Consider the following 17775-nt stretch of genomic DNA (forward strand, 5'->3'; position numbering starts at 1 on the left):
TTTTCACTTTGTCAGTATGGGGAACTGAGTGTAGATTAATAAGGGGAAAAAAAAGTGCATTTAAACAACCGTAGCATCATGCGGCAACATAACACAATTTTCTCTCATTCTCTCATTTTTGAGTGTTTTTACTTACCCTCCTGTTCTCAGCTGTGTGAGGAGTAACAGCAGTACACTGGTCCTTCCAGTGAATGGTTATGCTGGGGGCATATCAGAAGCAGTCTGAACTTTTGGAGGAATGCGGGCTTAGTTATCAGCAGAGCCATAAAACTGAGCGCCCATGCCTTGCATGGTCAGTTTTTAATAAGAAAATTGAAGTACTGGCAGGAACACAAGGGATTTCACAAAAGAAGCAGGGAAAAGGATACATAGTACAGCAGGCACATATATCCAGAATGTGACATTCTGGGTTGACATATTCTTTAATCTTCCTGGAAAATGTAATTCCTTTGGCTGGGTGTGTATGTGGGGGCAGGGTGACCTTATACACAGTTGTCCATGATCATTGCTGGGTGTTAGAGGTTTGATCACTGATATTGGACCAGAGTTTAGAAGATGCTTAAAGTGGTTCTATGCTCTTCTATTTGCAGAGAACAGTGCTATTTTATACTATTTATATGTGCAACTGTCATGGTGCTACACACCTGATCAGCTGTGGCAGTATCAATTTTTAGAGGGGTTTTTTATTTCAATTTTAGGATTTGTTAAACAGACATACAGGTGATACTGGAAAAATTAGAATATCATGCAAAAGTTCATTTCACTAATGCAACTTAAAGGTGAAACTAATATGAGATAGACTCATTACATGCAAAGCAAGATAGTTCAAGCCGTGATTTGTCATAATTGTGGTGATTGTGGCTTACAGCTCATAAAAAAAAAAAAACCCAAATCCACAATCTCAGAAAATTAGAATATTGTGAAAAGGTGCAATATTCTAGGCTCATACAGGCAGACCTGACCGGACTGATCGTATGAAAGGGGCCTAAGGCTGCTTTCACACTGATGCACAGCAGTTTACCTGCATCTCAACTGACCTTGATCTTCACTTCTTCCTCAGGATTCCTGCAGCTGGTTTCTGCTCTCCACCAGGTGGTTATTACTGGTGGCTGCTGCTGGCTGTCCTCCAGGGCTGGTACTGCTGTTGGGTACTGGTGCTGCTGGCTGGTACTTGTACTAGGGATGTACCAAATGGGTTTTTTGTTTACAAACTTTATTTGGTACAAAGGGTATAAATCAAATCACAGAAAGTCCAATATACACTTGAGCATATAACATACATATGTGGTATAAATAACTTTCATTGACAATAAAACAAAAAAAAGGTAAGTTCTTTAAATACAAATGGGTTTTTTGGTGGAGAAACTGATACCGAAAATACATTTTCCTTGATCTTGAAAACTGATACCGAAATTGTGTATGTGTGTGTGTAATATAGATAGATAGATATAGATATTATATAATTTTTTTTTTTTTTTAGAATTTCTCCATGCTGGGTACTGCACTCTAGGGGGAGGCAGAGAGCACAGCATACACTGCTAGACGCCTCTCCCTTGCTTTCGCTTTCATAGTAAACAGCGTGCCCGAGCTCCTGCACAGCCGATTTACACATCGGCTGAGGAGCTATATGCAGCCACCGCTGGGGAGAGGGGGACTTTACAGCGAGACCCCAGGGGCGCCTGCAGCATGAGGGAGGAGAGGTGGAGAGACTAAAGATGGAATGACACCCCCGTGATCGCTGGGGTCAATCCCAGCAGGCCCGCCCCATTTCTGTACCAGTATTGGTGAAAATTCTCTTTCGGCTTTTTGCCGAAAGGGCCATTTGCAGCCGATAGGTATGCACTGAAATTTCGGCCGCCAGAACATAACTGGCGCTGCTGGTGACTGGTACTGGCACTGCTGATGCTGTGTGATATCACAGGAAGTATTCGACTGCAGTAGAGAGCAGAGCCGATGCTTCCTGTGACAGGCAGAGTACATTTGGTATCACTCCGCATGTGAAGGAGCTGGCGCTATACAGGAAGCATCGGCTCTGCTTCCTCTAGCGGTGGTTTCCTTGTTTGCACTGATCCTCGGAGATTGCAGGTCAGGAACCCGCGATCTGGGCTTGCTGACTTGCCATCTCAGAGCAAGACAGGGTGGGCCACATCGGAGGGCGTCGCGGGCACCCCTGAAATAGTCTCTCTGTCTGGTTCGGTAGGTATCGTAATCATGGGAAAGAGTGCTGACCTGACAGTTGTGCAGAAAACCATCATTGACACCCTCCATAAGGCGAGAGCCTCAAAAGGTAATTGCAAAAGAAGTTGGATGTTCCCAAAGTGCTGTATCAAAGCACATTAATGGAAAGTTATGTGGAAGGGGAGAAGGTGCACAAGCAGCAGGGACGACTGCAACCTGGAGAGGATTGTCAGGAAAAGGCCATTCAAAAAACATTGGGGAAACATTTGCCGCTATCCCTGATTGGTAGGGTTAACCTACTGAAAATGAAAGTTTTACCAGTGTTTTTATACTATTTGCGAAACACGCCAGTTTGGATCCCCTGCTCCTTTTTCAGAAGGGTGAACAGTCTGTTCAGTTCGTTTTTGTGGGCCGCTGCACATCCCAGGATAAGTCTCTGTGTTTTACAGGAGCCCTGGGGTCAAGGTGGCTTGGCCTTACCGGATCTTTTTAAGTATTTTATAGCTGGACAGATGGTGGTCGCCAGGAGATGGTTAACAAGGGATGATGGGGACTCCGCCACGGTACTAGAGGCAGCCCTTATGGGCTCGTATGAGAGTTTATCCTACCTGGTGTATAGGGGTCCGGGGGCCTCTCCTTCCCTGACAGTCTCCATGCGAGTGACGGTGCGAGCTTGGGACAGGGCACAGGTCTTGATGAAGAACAGGGGGGGTGCTGGTCGCCGGACGCCCCTCTCTGGTTTAATCCCAGGCTGCCGCATTTTGGTGAGATTCCTGACCCGGTGATATGGGCCAGGGTTGGCATCAAACAACTCATGCACATAGTGGGGGGGACTAGGCTATACACTTTTGATCAACTGAAAACGAAATACAATCTACCGAACTGGTATTTTTTTTCGCTACCTCCAGTTGAGACACGCCTTCCTCACTCACTTCGGTTCTGATGCTTTGGAGCTGGGTGTGTCTCCCCTGGAGAGGGTGCTGCGGACGGGGGACCTTTTGAAGCCCTTGTCCGCGGTCTACAAAGAGCTGTTCGTTGATAGACCCAGTGTGGTACAAAAATGTAGGGACACATGGAGCGCTTTGGTGATGGACTTTGGGGGGGAGGACTGGGACGACATGTGGGCCTATCCTTTCCAGACTCTGGTGTCGGCCAGAGATAGACTTATTCAATATAAAATTCTATACAGGGTACGCTACACACCTGCAAGGCTAGCTGGCATGTATGGCACGGGTGCGGCAGGGTGCTGGAGGTGTACGGAGGACCGAGCTGGCTTTGATCATATATTTTGGCAGTGCCCACAGATTAGGGACTTTTGGAGGGGAGTGACGGACACAATACAAGCTGTCCTCTTGGTGCCGATTCCTCTTACGGTCGCGGTTTGTTTGCTGGGGCTGGTGGAGGAGTTGGCTCCTAGAAGGGCACAAAGGACTATGATATCTCTGTCTTTGTTCTATGCGCGTAAAGCCATCCTGCTATATTGGAAATGGCCTGAACCACCTACTGTGTCCTATTGGAAAAGCCTGATTCACAAAGCACTTCCACTTTACAAGGCCACGTACCTTAGTAGGGGATGCTCCAAAAAATTTGAGAAAGTGTGGCAGGGCTGGCTAGACGCCAAAGATACTTTGAATTAGTTTGCTGAGTGGGGAGAGGACTCCTGGATAGCCAATAGGTGCACGGGGCAGATTGATGCTATGAGCTCTATGGGTCTTTCTGTTGTGCATTCGGAGTCAGGGTGCATCATTACTTTTTGGGGAGCCAGTTTTTATCTGTGGGATACGGCTGATGAATATGTTCTGTGATTTGTATTTGACTGGGGGGCTGCACAGGGGTATGGGTGGGAGGGGGGGGGGGGGGGTTCTGGGTCATATGTTTGTATGTGTTGTTTGTGTTGAAAAACTGTTAATAAAAACAAATTTACAAAAAAAAATTGGGGACTTTAACAAGGAGTCGACTGAGGCTGGAGTCGGTGCATCAAGAGCCACGACTCACAGATCCTTAACATGGGCTTCAAATGTCGTATTCCTCTTGTCAAGCCACTCCTGAACAACAAACAATGTCAGAAGCATCTTACCTGGTCTGTTGCTCAGTGGTCCAAAGTCCTCTTTTCTGATGAAAGCAAATTTTGACTCTAATTTTGATACCAAGGACCCAGAGTATGGAGGAAGAATGGAGAGGCACACCCTGCAAGATGCTTGAAGTCCAGTGTGAAGTTTCTACTGTCTGTGGTGATTTGGGGAGTCATGTCATCTGCTGGTGTTGGTCCACTGTGCTTCATTAGGTCCAGGGTCAATGCAGCCGTCTACCAGGAGATTTTGGAGCACTTCATGCTTCCTTCCACAGATGAGCTCTATGGGGATGCTGACTTCATTTTCCATCAGGACTTGGCACCTACCGACACTGTCAAAAGCACCAAAACCTGGTTCAATGACCATGGGATTACTGTGCTTGATTGGCCAACATACTCGCCTGACCTGAACCCCATAGAGAATCTATGGGGTATTGCCAAGCGAAAGATGAGACATAAGACTGAACAATGCAAAAGGCCGCTATGGAAGACCAGGATGCTTCAATAACACCTAGCAGTGCCACAGGCTGATAGCTTCCATGCCACGCTGCATTGAGGCAGTAATTGCTGCAAAGGGGGTCAAAACCAAATACTGAGTACATATGCATGCTTATACTTTGTACAATCCTTTGTTTTATTGATTGTATGCAATATTCAAATTTTTTGAGATTGTGAATTTGTAGTCTCCCCAGCCTGGCCATCGAGCGTGTGCAAGACCCTAGCTACGCGCTGGGTTGGCCACGACATCCCCTCAGGGTCGGGGGGGCGGGCGGTGAGCGCAATGCTTCGGGACACACATATGAGCGGACTACCGATGTCTTTGTCACAGTGTGCCGTGGCCAGCAGCCACCCCTTACTGCTCGGGAGTGGGTCTGTGATGTCCCCAGCTTGTCTGGATGGTAAGTACAGTTCTTCCTACCTTGGCAGGATTGAGCAGCTGGGCTTTCCCTGGGAGGTCAATTAGGGGGTCCCTCTCCTCCCTCTCTTCTCTCCCTGTCCCTATTTTGCTGTTCTGCCGCCATTATCTCTGTTCATTCACTGTGTCAAATTGCTTGTTGCCCATTTTCTGTGTGCCTCAGTGGAAAGCATGATTGACCATTTTCCATGCGATTGTCCCTTATACAGGTTGGTCGGTGGTCATTTTTTTTTTGTAGCTCAGAGCTGGTCTCTGTTGCTCAGAACAACTCTTTTTTTTTTTTTTTTTTTTCTTTTCCCTGGATACAGGCACCTGTAATGGAATGGCGCAGCACTCGGTCAGGGTGGGGAGTCCTGCGGTGGGGGCCCCCTCAGTTTGCAGCAGCTAGGAGGGTGGGATTGTGCACTTGTCCTAAATCCCCAAGGGTGGCAGACAGGGTGGGTCAGCATGGCTTCAGAAACTGATATTTCTTCCCTAGAACTCCCTGCAATTGCAACCGGCTCATCTGCAAACAGTGCAGTGCCTTTGGACGCTTTGTCGGCGGTCCTTGAAATGTTCGTTGCCAGGGTGGAGGCGGTGTGCGGGCACAAAGGTGGTAAAAAGCGCCCCCTGTCTGGGGACTCAGACTCGGGCCCTGCAGCGACTGGCGGCCCCTCCTCTGATGTCAGATGACGCTGACCAGGACTGATCGGACAGTGAGGATGATTTCCCCCGTCCGGGTCCACAAGACAAAGCGCTAGTTGGAGCACTATCACAGCTGTGCGTGATACCCTCAAAATTCAGGATACAGCAGGATCCTCTGCTGAAGTAGCGGTCCCTTTTGGGACCCTTAAGGTGTTTCTGTATCTGACTTATTTCGATAAGTTCATATACAAGGATTGGGGAAGCCCGCAGCGGACCTTCTCGGTCCCCAAAAGAATGGCGTTGCGATACCCCTTTTGAGGAGAGCCTTCTTTACCCCCCCCCCCCCAGTATCCAGGATAAATAAAGTAACCAGGATCCCGGTAGAGGGGACTCCTGCATTTAAGGACCCTACCGACAGGGAGTGTGAGAGATCCTCCATGTGTGAGGAGATGGGGGTGGCTTCCGCACACCTATTCCATTTTTTTTCCAAGATCCTGCTGTTCCTACAGTGAGGAGTGGACAAGAAGCTGGCTTTAAGCACCATTAAGGGACAGATGTCAGCCCTGGCTGTCTTTTTTCCAACGACCCCTGGCATCTAACTCTCTAGTGAGGACCTTTTTGTACAAGGGGTCTGGCATGTAGTCCCTCCAGTGCACCCACCCTTGCCCCCGTGGCATCAGAACCTGCTGTTATTGGCCCTTAGGGCCGGTTCACACAGCGAGGCGCGGCGAGGCGTCTCCGACTTACCTCACCGCGACCTGCGGGGAGCTCAGCGGCGACTTGCAGAGGACTTCTGTATAGAAGTCAATGCAAGTCGCCCCCGAAGTCGCCCCGAAGTAGTACAGGAACCTTTTTTCTGAGTCGGAGCGACTCGAGTCGCTCCTCTCAGAACAGTTCCATTGTACAGAACGGGGGCGACTTGCGGGAGCCAGGCGAGGCGAGCCGTGTCGCCTCGCCTCGCCTCGCTGTGTGAACCGGCCCTTAAGAAACCGCCGTTTAAAAACATCAGGGAAATTCCCTTGTTGACTTTCTCAAAGTGGTCTTCTTAGTGGCCATTACATCGTCCAGGAGGGTTTCGGAACAGGGCGACTTACAAGACTTGTTTTCCGCAAGGATAAGGTGGTCCGCAGCCGCTTTTTGTACAGAAGGTGCTTTTGGCTTTTCACATCAATGAAGACATTGTGTTACTGTCTTTGTGTCCTAAACTGACACATCCTAAGGAGGTGGCCCTCCATTCTCTGGACATGGTCTGAGCTCTAAGGGTATATCTGTCTGCCACGGCTGCCCTCTGGACGTCAGGCTCTTTGTTTTTGGTAGCTGGTCTGAAAAAAAAGGGATGGCGGTCTTGTCGGCCACTATTTCCAGGTGGATCAGACAGATTGTGGTCCAGGCTTACGCCTTGAAGGGGCAGGTGCCCCCCTTTTCTGTCGCCCGTTCTATCAAGGCAATTGGGACCTCTTTGGGCTTTCAGACATCAAGTGTGTAAGGCGGTGACTTGGTCGTCCGTTCACACCTTTACAAAGTGGATGTAAGCGCATCATCTGTCTGCTTTGGCTGCAAAGTTTTTGCAGGCGGCAGTGTAATGTTGCAATTTTTTTATACTCTAGTTACCTTTTTGAATATTAATGCACCTTGCTGCATTTGTTGACCACAAGTTCTGATGCGGTTAATTCAGATGGTGACTCTCCTGTTAGGGAACACCACTGGTTGTGGGTGAAGTTATGTTGCTGTTCCCACCTCTCGTTATGACACTGCTTGGGGACATCCCTACGGTCAAAATTACTGGAGCTTTGTCTGTTCTGAACGAAAGAGAAAATATTATTTTTGTACTCGCCGTCAAATCCTTTTCTCTAAAGTTCATTGATGGACACAGCACCCTCCCCCTCCTATTGGTTTACGTCATACTGCTTGTTGACGTACTGAGCTACAGGAAGCTGTCTGTGGTGTTATTACCAGAGGCACTGCCCCCTATGCGGAACTGTAAAGTTCTGTTGTTTTTCACATGTATAACATGTTCTGCCTAGTCCTCTCCTGGAAGGTGGTGTAATAACCCTACAGTCAAGATTACTGGAGCTGTGTCCGTCAGTGAACTTCAGAGAAAAGGATTTTACAGTGAGTAAAAAAAATCCTATTTTGCGGTTTACTAGTCCTTAGATGCGATGACTGCACTATTTATTTTCAATTTGCCGGCTACATTTTTTGCAAGTATATAAAATAACCATTGATGTCCATTCCTGTAAGCTGATCTGAAAGGGGGGGGGGGGGAGATACATGTGTGTTGATTTATGAAGAATGAAGCAGTGCTCGTTGATACGTTTTTTTATAGCATGTGTTTTAGTTGTTTTATGAAGTGTTGAAAAGGCTTGAATGCTCAAATGCCAGTGAAAGTGTTTCTTTTCTAGTGGGAAGTGTTTAAAGGGGAGGTGATGTAGAGTAAATGATCTCTTTTTTTTTTTTGAGGAGATTGCTTTGGGGATACCCACGATCGTCTCGCGGGGAGATGCTAAAGTAAGCGAGCATCACCCTGTTCTGCCTAGCAAGTGACACTGATCTCTGCTCCCTGTGATTGGAGCAGAGATCAGTGATGTGTAAAACATAGCCCCTCTCCCCCACCCCCCCCCCCCCCCAAAACCACCCCATTAGCAACATGCCCCCTAGGACACGCTTAACCCACTTCACTGCCACCTAGTGGTTAACCCCTTCACTGCCAGTGTCATTTACACAGAAATTGGTGCATTTGTATAGCACTGATTGCTGTATAAATGACAATGGTCCTAAAAATGTCCGCTGTGGCCCAGGGCTGGAGGTGGCCTTTGGGGCACTATTGGTGTGTGGGGTTTTTTATTTATTTTTTTGGACTATGCTACAGCTGTAGCATACCTCCAACAGGCAGAGGGGCACCTGCTCGAACAGTGTTTCTAGGCCAGCAGATCTTCAGCTGAGGAGTAAACAATATTGTCTACCAGGGCTGTCCACATCAGTGGCACACCAAACACTCTAACGGACTGGGTTGGCAGCAATCGGGAGCTAAACGGGGAAGTTTTCCAAGAGATCACACTGAGATGGGGAGTACCCTCAGTTGACCTCTTTGCATCCAGGCAGAACTGGAAGCTGCCAGCCACCTTCTTGCTGGAAAGAGAGGTGGAGACTTTAGGGACAGAAAAGCTGTCTTTCCCATGGAAGTTCAGTCTTTCGTATGCTTTCCCGCTGGTCATACTGTTGCCACTGGTGATCCAGGAACAAGCCGAGGTAATCCTGATGGCTCCTTGGTGGCCCAGGAAGAGTTGTTCCTCAACCCTGAGAACTTTCAGCAGCTGTGACTTGCATCGGGGGCAATTGTGGTAAAGAAGTTTAAAGTTCAGGTTTTCTGTGACTTTAGTTTTCCAAACCATTTCCTTCACTAAGTGCAGCACTGGCTCTAAGCACTGTATGTACTGCATGTAGCTTCAGCAGAGAATTCTGTCTCGCATAAGGAACAGTTGAGCTTTGTATTCCTTGAATGAATCCAATATGATTAGCTGAATCAAAGAAAGATGTCATTGGCCCGCCTCAGCCAATCAGAGGAAGCTTTGTATTCATTCACAGAATACAAAGCGGCATATGAATGGCTGAGCGCTGCTTGGACCAATTGTGTTTTTTGTTCCGGGTGTAAGACGGGGGAAGTCTTTGGCTCCTAGCCAGAACACGGTAATGTGTACTGTATGTAGCTGACGAGCCAGTGCAGCACTTGATTCATTTGGGCCAGCTTGGATATATATATATATATATATATAATTTCTGTGACATAAAGCCAAATTCATCCAGAGTTGATTGTCAACCGTTACATATGCATCCTTTTATATGACTGTTTAACTATGTAATTACCATTTTTCAGGTGGCTCTAAATCTGCAGGTGGAGATTCGTCATTGAGCATTGAAGAGACAAAGTAAGTAGAAGGAAAATATGTGCTTATAGAAATAGTTACCATTGTTAACCACTTATGGACTGCCCGCTGTCGTCATACGTCGGCTGTTTCAAGAGAAATGTCGCAGATGGCTGCCATAACCTCGATATCCTCTTCAGCGGGAGGTCCACTTTCAGATAAGTGGTCTCTGGCAGATTTGCCTCAAAATCACTTTTAGTGGGGCCGGGAGAGGGCTCCTGTGGTCTCCGTTGCTTACCGGAGACTATTGCGTCGTCTTATGTCTACTGCCTGGAGCCAAGTGAGGGGAAGATGGTCCCCGCTCAGCTCAATAGCATTGAAGGGCAGAAGCGATGCCAAATGTTACTTCTGCCCACTGCTCCCCTTTTTCTTTTTTTAAGGAGAAAATGTGTTTATTTTACCCCAGATCTCATATTTAAGAGGTCCAGTCATGCTTTTGTTTTCTATTTTAGAAGGGATGTTTACATTCCTTAGACTATGAATAAAATGTATTTTTACAAAAAAAAAAGTAGAATAAATGAGGGTGGGAAAAAAGAAACCGCATCCTGTCACGCTTGCGTGTGGAAGCGAACTCCTACGTAAGTCGCGACCGCATATGAAAATGTTGTTCAAACCACACGTGAGTTATCACAGCGATCGTTAAAGCGAGAGCAATAATTCTAGGCTTTGACGACTTCCTGTAACTCAAAACATGTAACCTGTAGACCTTTTTAAACATCGTCTATGGAGATTTTTAAGGATAAGTATGTATATTCTAAAAAATTTCTAGCAAAAAAAATACTGATTTTTAACTTGTAAACAGTCTGAAAAATAGGTCTGGTCCTTTTTAAGTGTTAGATGAGTTCCAGGTACGGGTATTTTATACATAGTTTATTGGTCCAACTATGTATGTCATACCTTACCGATGCCCCTGGCAGCTGTAAATCTGTAGTAAACACTGCTACTCTAGTGATCTCCACTTGCTTCAGGGTCCAGTGATAAGCGACTGCCCTGCTGTGCTCTCGACAGAGGAGCGTTCTCCGATTGGGCTGGGTGGTGACATCATGCTCTGGACCTCATTCAATTGGAGACCACTTTGCATTCATTCAGAAAATGCAAAGCATTCTCTGAATGGCATCCATGCTGAGCAGCATGTGATCATAGTGTAGTAGGCCAGCCGCTCAGCCTGGGACTCTTTCTGAAAATGATTGTTGCCAAACTGTTAAGCTGATCTAATGTCTACTTTGAGTTTAAAGTGGAAGTAAAAATCCATACATTACTTTTACCTATAGGTAGGGCTTACCTATAGGTTGTGTAAATATATCTTAACCCAGGGCTCGACAAAACCCGGGCGCCAGGTCGCATTTGCGACTAGAATTAGCGAACTGGTGCCTGGGGCAGCACAGCTGGGGGTATGCTGTCTCCGCGGACCCCCCCGGCGCGATCGCGTCGGGCCGCGCCGCCGGCGGCCGGTAATTTAGCCCCCGGCTTTGAGGCCTTCTACGATCCTATGGTTCCTTCTGGAATCTGGCGCCCTCTTGTGGTGGCCGTTGGAATTACAACCAGCAATGCTAATGGATGCAATGATAATTTTCCCTGCCTGCCAGCCTATCTTCCTTCCCTTTACTCAGAACCCCTAAAAATTATATATATATATATATTATTCTAACACCCTAAAGAATAAAATGGTGGTCGTTGCAATACTGTCTGTCACACCGTATTTGCACAGCGGACTTACAAGCGCACTTTTTTGGGGAAAATGTATTTAATAAAAAAAAAAAAAAAATAAGACAACAGTAAAGTTAGCCCAATTTTTTTTTAATATTGTGAAAGATAATGTTGCGTCGAGTAAATCGATACCAAACATGTCATGCTTCAAAATTGCGCCCGCTCATGGAATGGCGACAAACTTTTACCCTTTAAAATCTCCATAGGCGCCGTTTAAAAAATTCTACAGGTTGCACTTTTTAAGTTACACAGAAGGTCTGGGGCTAGAATTATTGCTCTCACTCTACCGATCGCAGCGATACCTCACATGTGTGATTTGAACACCGCTTTCATATATGCGTTCGCTTCTGCACGCAAGCTTGGCAGGACAGGGCGCGTTTAAAATATTTTTTTTTTTATTTTAACTTTTATTTTTTTCACTGTTCTTTAAAAAAAAAAAAAAAGTGTGTCACTTTTATTCCTATTACAAGGAATGTAAAAATCCCTTGTAATATACAAGAGGACCTGTCATGCTTTTTTCTATGAGATCTGGGGTCAGAGAGACCTCACATCTCATATTTACACTAAAATGCAATTTAAAAAAAATTTGTCATTTGAAAAAAATAAATAAAATGTCCCTCTAAGAGCTATGGGCAATGACTTGGAGACAGGTGAGGGGCTTGGGGCTATCTTCCCCTCACTTGTCTCCATGTCAGGCCAGGGACAGGTCCAGATCGCCGTCACGGACCTGGCTCCTAACTTTTTTAGCTGGCTCCTAGATTCCAAGCAAATTTGTCAACCCCTGTCTTAACCCAGGCACAATTAGGAGATATTTACATTACATGCGGCCATTGACGTCACTGGCTCATGCGCTCCAAAGGTTCGGCCAGCTATGTTGTTCCTTCCGAGCCTCGTGCCGTAATCTCCGACTCCTATGCAGATGCATTGCGGCTCCAGCCAGTCAGAACCGTAGTCCGCAAAAGCAAGATGGTGAAGATGGGAGCCCGCTGTATCACTGAGATCTTGACGTGGGAGGGCTTTTTTTTTTATTTTTTTATTTTTTTTAAACACTATTTTGCTTTTTACCTTGCTGGGTGTAAAATTAAGTCCAGTTTACAAAGGCTTTAAGACCCTGCACAGTTATTTTTGATTTTACTTTCTGCAAGCTTGTTCTGGTTTACTGACACATTAGTGTCGGAATCATGTTGCCAGGAGCATGTGAATTTACTAAATCATTACAGGCCAGCTGCAAACTTTCTTTATCCTCTTGGTGACTTAAAGCTTGTACATTAATATACTCCTAGCAATTTTTAACATTTTCACATGATTGCAGTGGTGTCCTCTAGAAGGCGGCTGCTTTTAGCATTCTTGGATGCCTTTCAAGCAATCGATGAATGATTTTTAGTCCTGCTGAAATAGTGTATATTTATATTTGTGTTTTTCTTTCTTCTAGTAAACTTCGTGCTAAACTTGGTTTAAAACCCCTGGAAGTTAATACTGCCAAAACAGGTAGTGTGTGCGTGCGTGTTTTTTTTTTTTTTTTTTTTTTTTTTTTTATATGACACTCTTGATGCCTAACAGTGTTCTTTTATTTTATAGAAAGTGGCACTAAAGAAGACCCAGTTGCAGCTGCTGTCATTAACCCACTAGCTCTAAAACAACAGCAGGAACTCAGAGAGAAGTTAGCAGCTGCTAAAGAAAAGAGAATGCTAAACCAGAAATTGGGGTAAGTACTAATTTTGGAAATTTTGGGCTATTTGAGGGATTCTATAATTTATTCTAAAACCTTCTTTCAACTAAATTGCTGCCAGACAGGAGACAATGGTGTTGAAGAAAGCAAAAGTTCGTTTTACTGAGTTTTGCAATGACCTGAAGAACACTGTCTACTCTTTCCTCATTCCTCCATGCTTCTCTCACTTCCATCTACAGTAAAATAAAATCCTTGGGAGAGGATGAACTATGGTTAGATGATACAGCTGCTTGGATTGAGAGAAGCCGGAAACTTCAAGCCGAAAAAGAGAAAGCAGAGAAGAGGGTGAGTATTGCCTCTTGAGAACAAATGCATAGCTGACTTGTGGATTTAGGAATGCAGCATTAAATGTCGGTATTCATTGTTTTAACAGGAAAAACTCCTAGCAGAAATGGATGAAGAGTTCGGTGTTTCAAATCTTGTGGAGAAGGAGTTTGGGCAAACAAAGGTTAGTTTTGTGAACTAATCCCAAAGGTAATTTAGCTTGGCCATACTCTTGTGTGGTTTGGTAGCGGTGTTCTAATTTGTTTTGTTTTTTCGGGGGAGACCATGCCGGGTCAGTCAGAGACCTATTTCTGTGCACACCATATCCCATAAACAAAACTTGTAAACCCAAAAGGAGGAGGTGGGTGGGGCAATGAACACCTATTTTATTGTACAATTAAACCAAAATCTCAAATATTTACTGTTAAAATAGTTTTAACTTCATAGAAAAAAATGTTGTGTAACTTCCAATCTGTTTGGCACTGAGAGCACACACGTGCTGCCCAGCCTGAGGCAGATGCAGTCCGCTATCTTGTGGGTATGGCTCGGCCACAACTCTGCACAGGTGCCGTGCCCATCTGTGGCACTGCCCTGTGCAGGCACTATTTTGAATATCGGCTGAGTTGGGCACACCGTTGGGCACACCGTTGGGCACACCGTTGGGCACACCGTTGGGCACACCGTTGGGCATCAGGGGCCTCCAGGTGGCCGGAAATTAGGCGACTCCCTCTCCTTATTTTGTTCTAGTTCTGTCAATATTGCACCTTTTTATATGGGCACAAGGGGCATGGCAGATCTTGCTACAGGAACAGTGGACTAAGCTTACACTTTACTGTTTGGAGCGGTCTGTCTTCTTCCGTGATTTCTAGGGGAACAGACCAGTTGTGGTTCAGGAGCATCTCCTTCCTCAAGTACCTTTTTCTGTCCAAAAAGGAATTTATGGCTGCTGTTGAAACTGTGCTGGAGCAACTGGCAGATAACAAAGATTAATGGCAGAATGACTTTAAACAGTCAGTCTCCATCACCGCTGGAGGCCGACTGACTCATCAGAGGCAGACATCCTCTGAGGACACCAAGGCCTGAAATGTCTCCCAAATCTGTCACTACCAGAATTCTTGGGGCCTAAACTGGCAGGGTTTGAGATAGATAGATAGATAGATATATTGTATCCTGATACTGTAGATGATTGTAAAAAGACTGGGCCTATTGGATAAGGTCTGTGCACCCTAAGCGGTTTGCACGACAAAATAAAGAAGTGGGTGGTCCTAGTGCTAGCTGGTAGATTTTGTGGTGTGTTATTCAAATAAGACTTGTATAGTACTGGTGTTTAACCACTTAGGACCAGGACCATTTGGATGGCCAAAGACCAGAGCGCTTTTTGCGATCTGGCACTGCGTCGCTTTAACTGACGGTTGTGCGACATGGCTCCCAAACAAAATTTGCCATTTATTTTTATTTCCCCCCCCCCCCATAAATAGAGCTTTCGTTTGGTATTTGATCACCTCTGCGTTTGGTGGTTTTTGTGTGTTTATTTTTTTTTTTATTTTTTCCCGCTATAAACAAAAAAAGCGTCAATTTTGAAAACACATTTTTTACTTTTATACTTTTTTACTATAATATCCCCCAAAAAAATCTAAACCTTTTTTTTTTTTTTTCCCCCCCATCGGTTTAGGCAAATATGTATTCTTCTACATATTTTTGGTAAAAAATCGTAATAAGCGTTTGGTTTTGCGCAAAAGTTAGTGTCTACAAAATAGGGGATAGTTTTATGGCATTTTTATTTAAAAATGTTTTCTTTTTTTGTGACTGTGACATTATGGGGGACAGATCGGACACTTTTGGCGCTATTTTGGGACCATTCACACAGCGATCAGTGCAATTTAAAAAATGCATTGATTACTGTGTAAATGTGACTGGCAGTGAATGGGTTAACCCCCTCTTGGTTAAGTGTGTTCTAATTGTGGGGGGGTGGGCTGTGTGACACGACACTGATCACCGCTCCCAATTACAGGGAGCGGTGATCAGTGTCACTAGGTAGAACGGGGAAATGCTTGTTTACATCAGAATTCTTCGACACCCCCCCCCCCCCCCCCATATGACTGACATAGTCCGCGGGACCCGTGATCACACTCGCGGCAGGGTCGCAAATTTAAAGGGCCATACTTGTACTACCACGTGCCTGTCCGTGCCATTCTGCCGACGTATATGTGTATGCAGCGGTTGGCAAGTGGTTAAGCACCCTGCAAATAAGAAATTTGAATCCCTATTTAAGGCATCCTTTTACTTGCAATGGCTGGTTGTATGACCATACTTGTCGTCTATGGGGGTTTGTCAGGCTGTGATGGTTTTGGCAAAGGACAAGGCTAAAGAACCTAGGGCTCTAAGAAACTTTTAGCCTCCTTACACTATCTTGGGTGACATAAGGATGCCTACCTCTACGTCCCCATTTTTCTTAATCAACTCTAGCTGCATTTTGCAGTGGGGGAGCAGTAGTTTCAATTTGAAACTCTACCCTTTGGCTTAGCCCCACCACTATGAGAATGAAAAAAGGTGCTTGCCCCAGTGTTGACTCTCTTGTAAAATTTAGGGGATCACAATTCTGAGGTATCTGTAGGATCTGCTCCTGTGGGTACAATTGGGGAAATGCCTCTAGGCCAGGTAGTCCTGTACACTCAGTTTCATTCGTGCAACTCAATATCCTAACCACATGGGACAAGCAAACTGTATTCCCCCCCCCCCCCCATCCCCCCATTCACCCCGATACCGAATCCTAGTTCAACTTGGACTGACAGTTGTCCAGACCAGCACTGGAGTTGGGGAAATTCTTTCTTTCTTTCTTCCTGTGGTGTGGAAGGTGCTGACAGACACCATCCAGTCCAATTTGGGAGGAGTTATGGGTTCCCTGTCAGTTCATCGGAAGTGGTCGCTTGGGTGGTGAGCAAAACCCTGGCGCTCTGGGCCATTCAGCTGACCCTTCAACACGAACATCTTCCCTGACTGCCAGTCAGGGTCCAGTCCAATTGCGCCACACCCATGGTGTACATGTGTCAGGGTGGTACTAGGGACTGGACTGCTCTGAGAAGCAGAGCTCATTCTGACTTGGGCAGAATTGCACATTTGGCCCTGTCCACTGTACACCTTTACGTCATGGAAAATTGCTAAGTGGACTTCCTAAGCCTTCCATGGCTAGATCCTGGAGAGTTGTCTCTCCAACATAGGGATTTTAGTCTGTCTTCTGAAGACTAGATGTGGAACTACTGGTGTCTAGACACAACCCCAAATTGGACAGGTAGTATCCATGTCCAGGGATCTCCTGGCCTTCGGGGCAGTTGCTTTTGTCACTCCATGGAATCGATTCAAGTTGGCGTGATTTGGTAGACGCTATAACTTTGGTGCAAACCATTCAATATACGGCCATTTTGTTTTTACCAGAATCCCCCAAAAAATTATAGATTGGCCTAACCTGATGAGTGGGTGTATGTATCTCTATATAAAATCTTCTTTTTTTTTTTTTTTGATATGTATTATAGCAAAAAATTAAAACCACAGAGGTGATCAAATACCACCCAAAAGCTCTTTGTGGGAAAAATAGTAAATTTTGTCTGGGTACAACGTTGCAGTTGTCAGTTTAAGCGTCCGTGCCATATCGCAAAAAATGACCTGGTCATTGAGGGGGCAAATCCTTCTGGGGCTAAAGTGGTTAATTGGTGGCCGACACACTACTCATTACTGTTATTCATGTGTTTTTCGGCATCTTGGTAAATGATAATGGCCAGTATAGCATTGGTGCTAAAGTACCTGTAATTTATGTGCATAAATATTGTATCCATATTAGTCGGGAATTTTTTTTTTTTTTTTGCAGTAGTTTTCAAGGTTCGCAGTCCTGTACCAGTTCCTTCACTTCTTTGTCTACCAACTTTATACTTAAACCTAATATGAAGGCAGCAAGCAATCTGTTTTGTTTTCTATTTGCAGACCTATACCTCTACAGATTTGCAGGGACTGACTGTTGAGCATAATATGGACGCTTTTACGGAGGGAAAAACTGTCATTTTAACACTCAAGGACAAAGGTAGGAAGTCTCAACAATGCTCAAATACCTGGAGTATATACAGTGATTTTTTTTTTTTTTTTTTTTTTAAACTAAACTGATGCCAAGTACGTTTTTGTTATATAGTAGTTTTTTCCCCCCTCCCACTTCAGGTGTTCTTGATAAAGATGACTCTGATGTCTTGGTTAATGTGAACATAGTAGACCGTGAGAAGGCAAATAAAAATGTTGAGCTAAAGAAAAAGAGACCTGATTACAAACCTTATGAAGAACAAGAGAGTGTGGATGACATGGTTGTTGTGAGTATGCAGTT

At 45.3% G+C, this 17775-nt stretch overlaps 1 protein-coding gene across 1 annotated transcript in view; it reads left to right on the top strand.

Annotated features, from left to right (window-relative positions):
• Positions 1 to 17775, top strand: part of SART1 (spliceosome associated factor 1, recruiter of U4/U6.U5 tri-snRNP) — an 87079-nt gene that overhangs the window by 20270 nt on the left and 49034 nt on the right. Inside the window, exons 3-9 of the mRNA XM_077456516.1 lie at positions 9664 to 9715; positions 12852 to 12907; positions 12998 to 13124; positions 13328 to 13433; positions 13522 to 13596; positions 17388 to 17484; positions 17616 to 17761. Coding sequence (XP_077312642.1) covers positions 9664 to 9715; positions 12852 to 12907; positions 12998 to 13124; positions 13328 to 13433; positions 13522 to 13596; positions 17388 to 17484; positions 17616 to 17761 — 659 coding nt within the window. The remainder of the gene's footprint in view (positions 1 to 9663; positions 9716 to 12851; positions 12908 to 12997; positions 13125 to 13327; positions 13434 to 13521; positions 13597 to 17387; positions 17485 to 17615; positions 17762 to 17775) is intronic.

Source organism: Lithobates pipiens, unplaced genomic scaffold, assembly GCF_037356315.1.
Source record: "Lithobates pipiens isolate NorthernLeopardFrog02 unplaced genomic scaffold, aLitPip1_a1.2 Scaffold_10, whole genome shotgun sequence".
In the NCBI taxonomy this organism is placed as follows: Eukaryota; Metazoa; Chordata; class Amphibia; order Anura; family Ranidae; genus Lithobates; species Lithobates pipiens.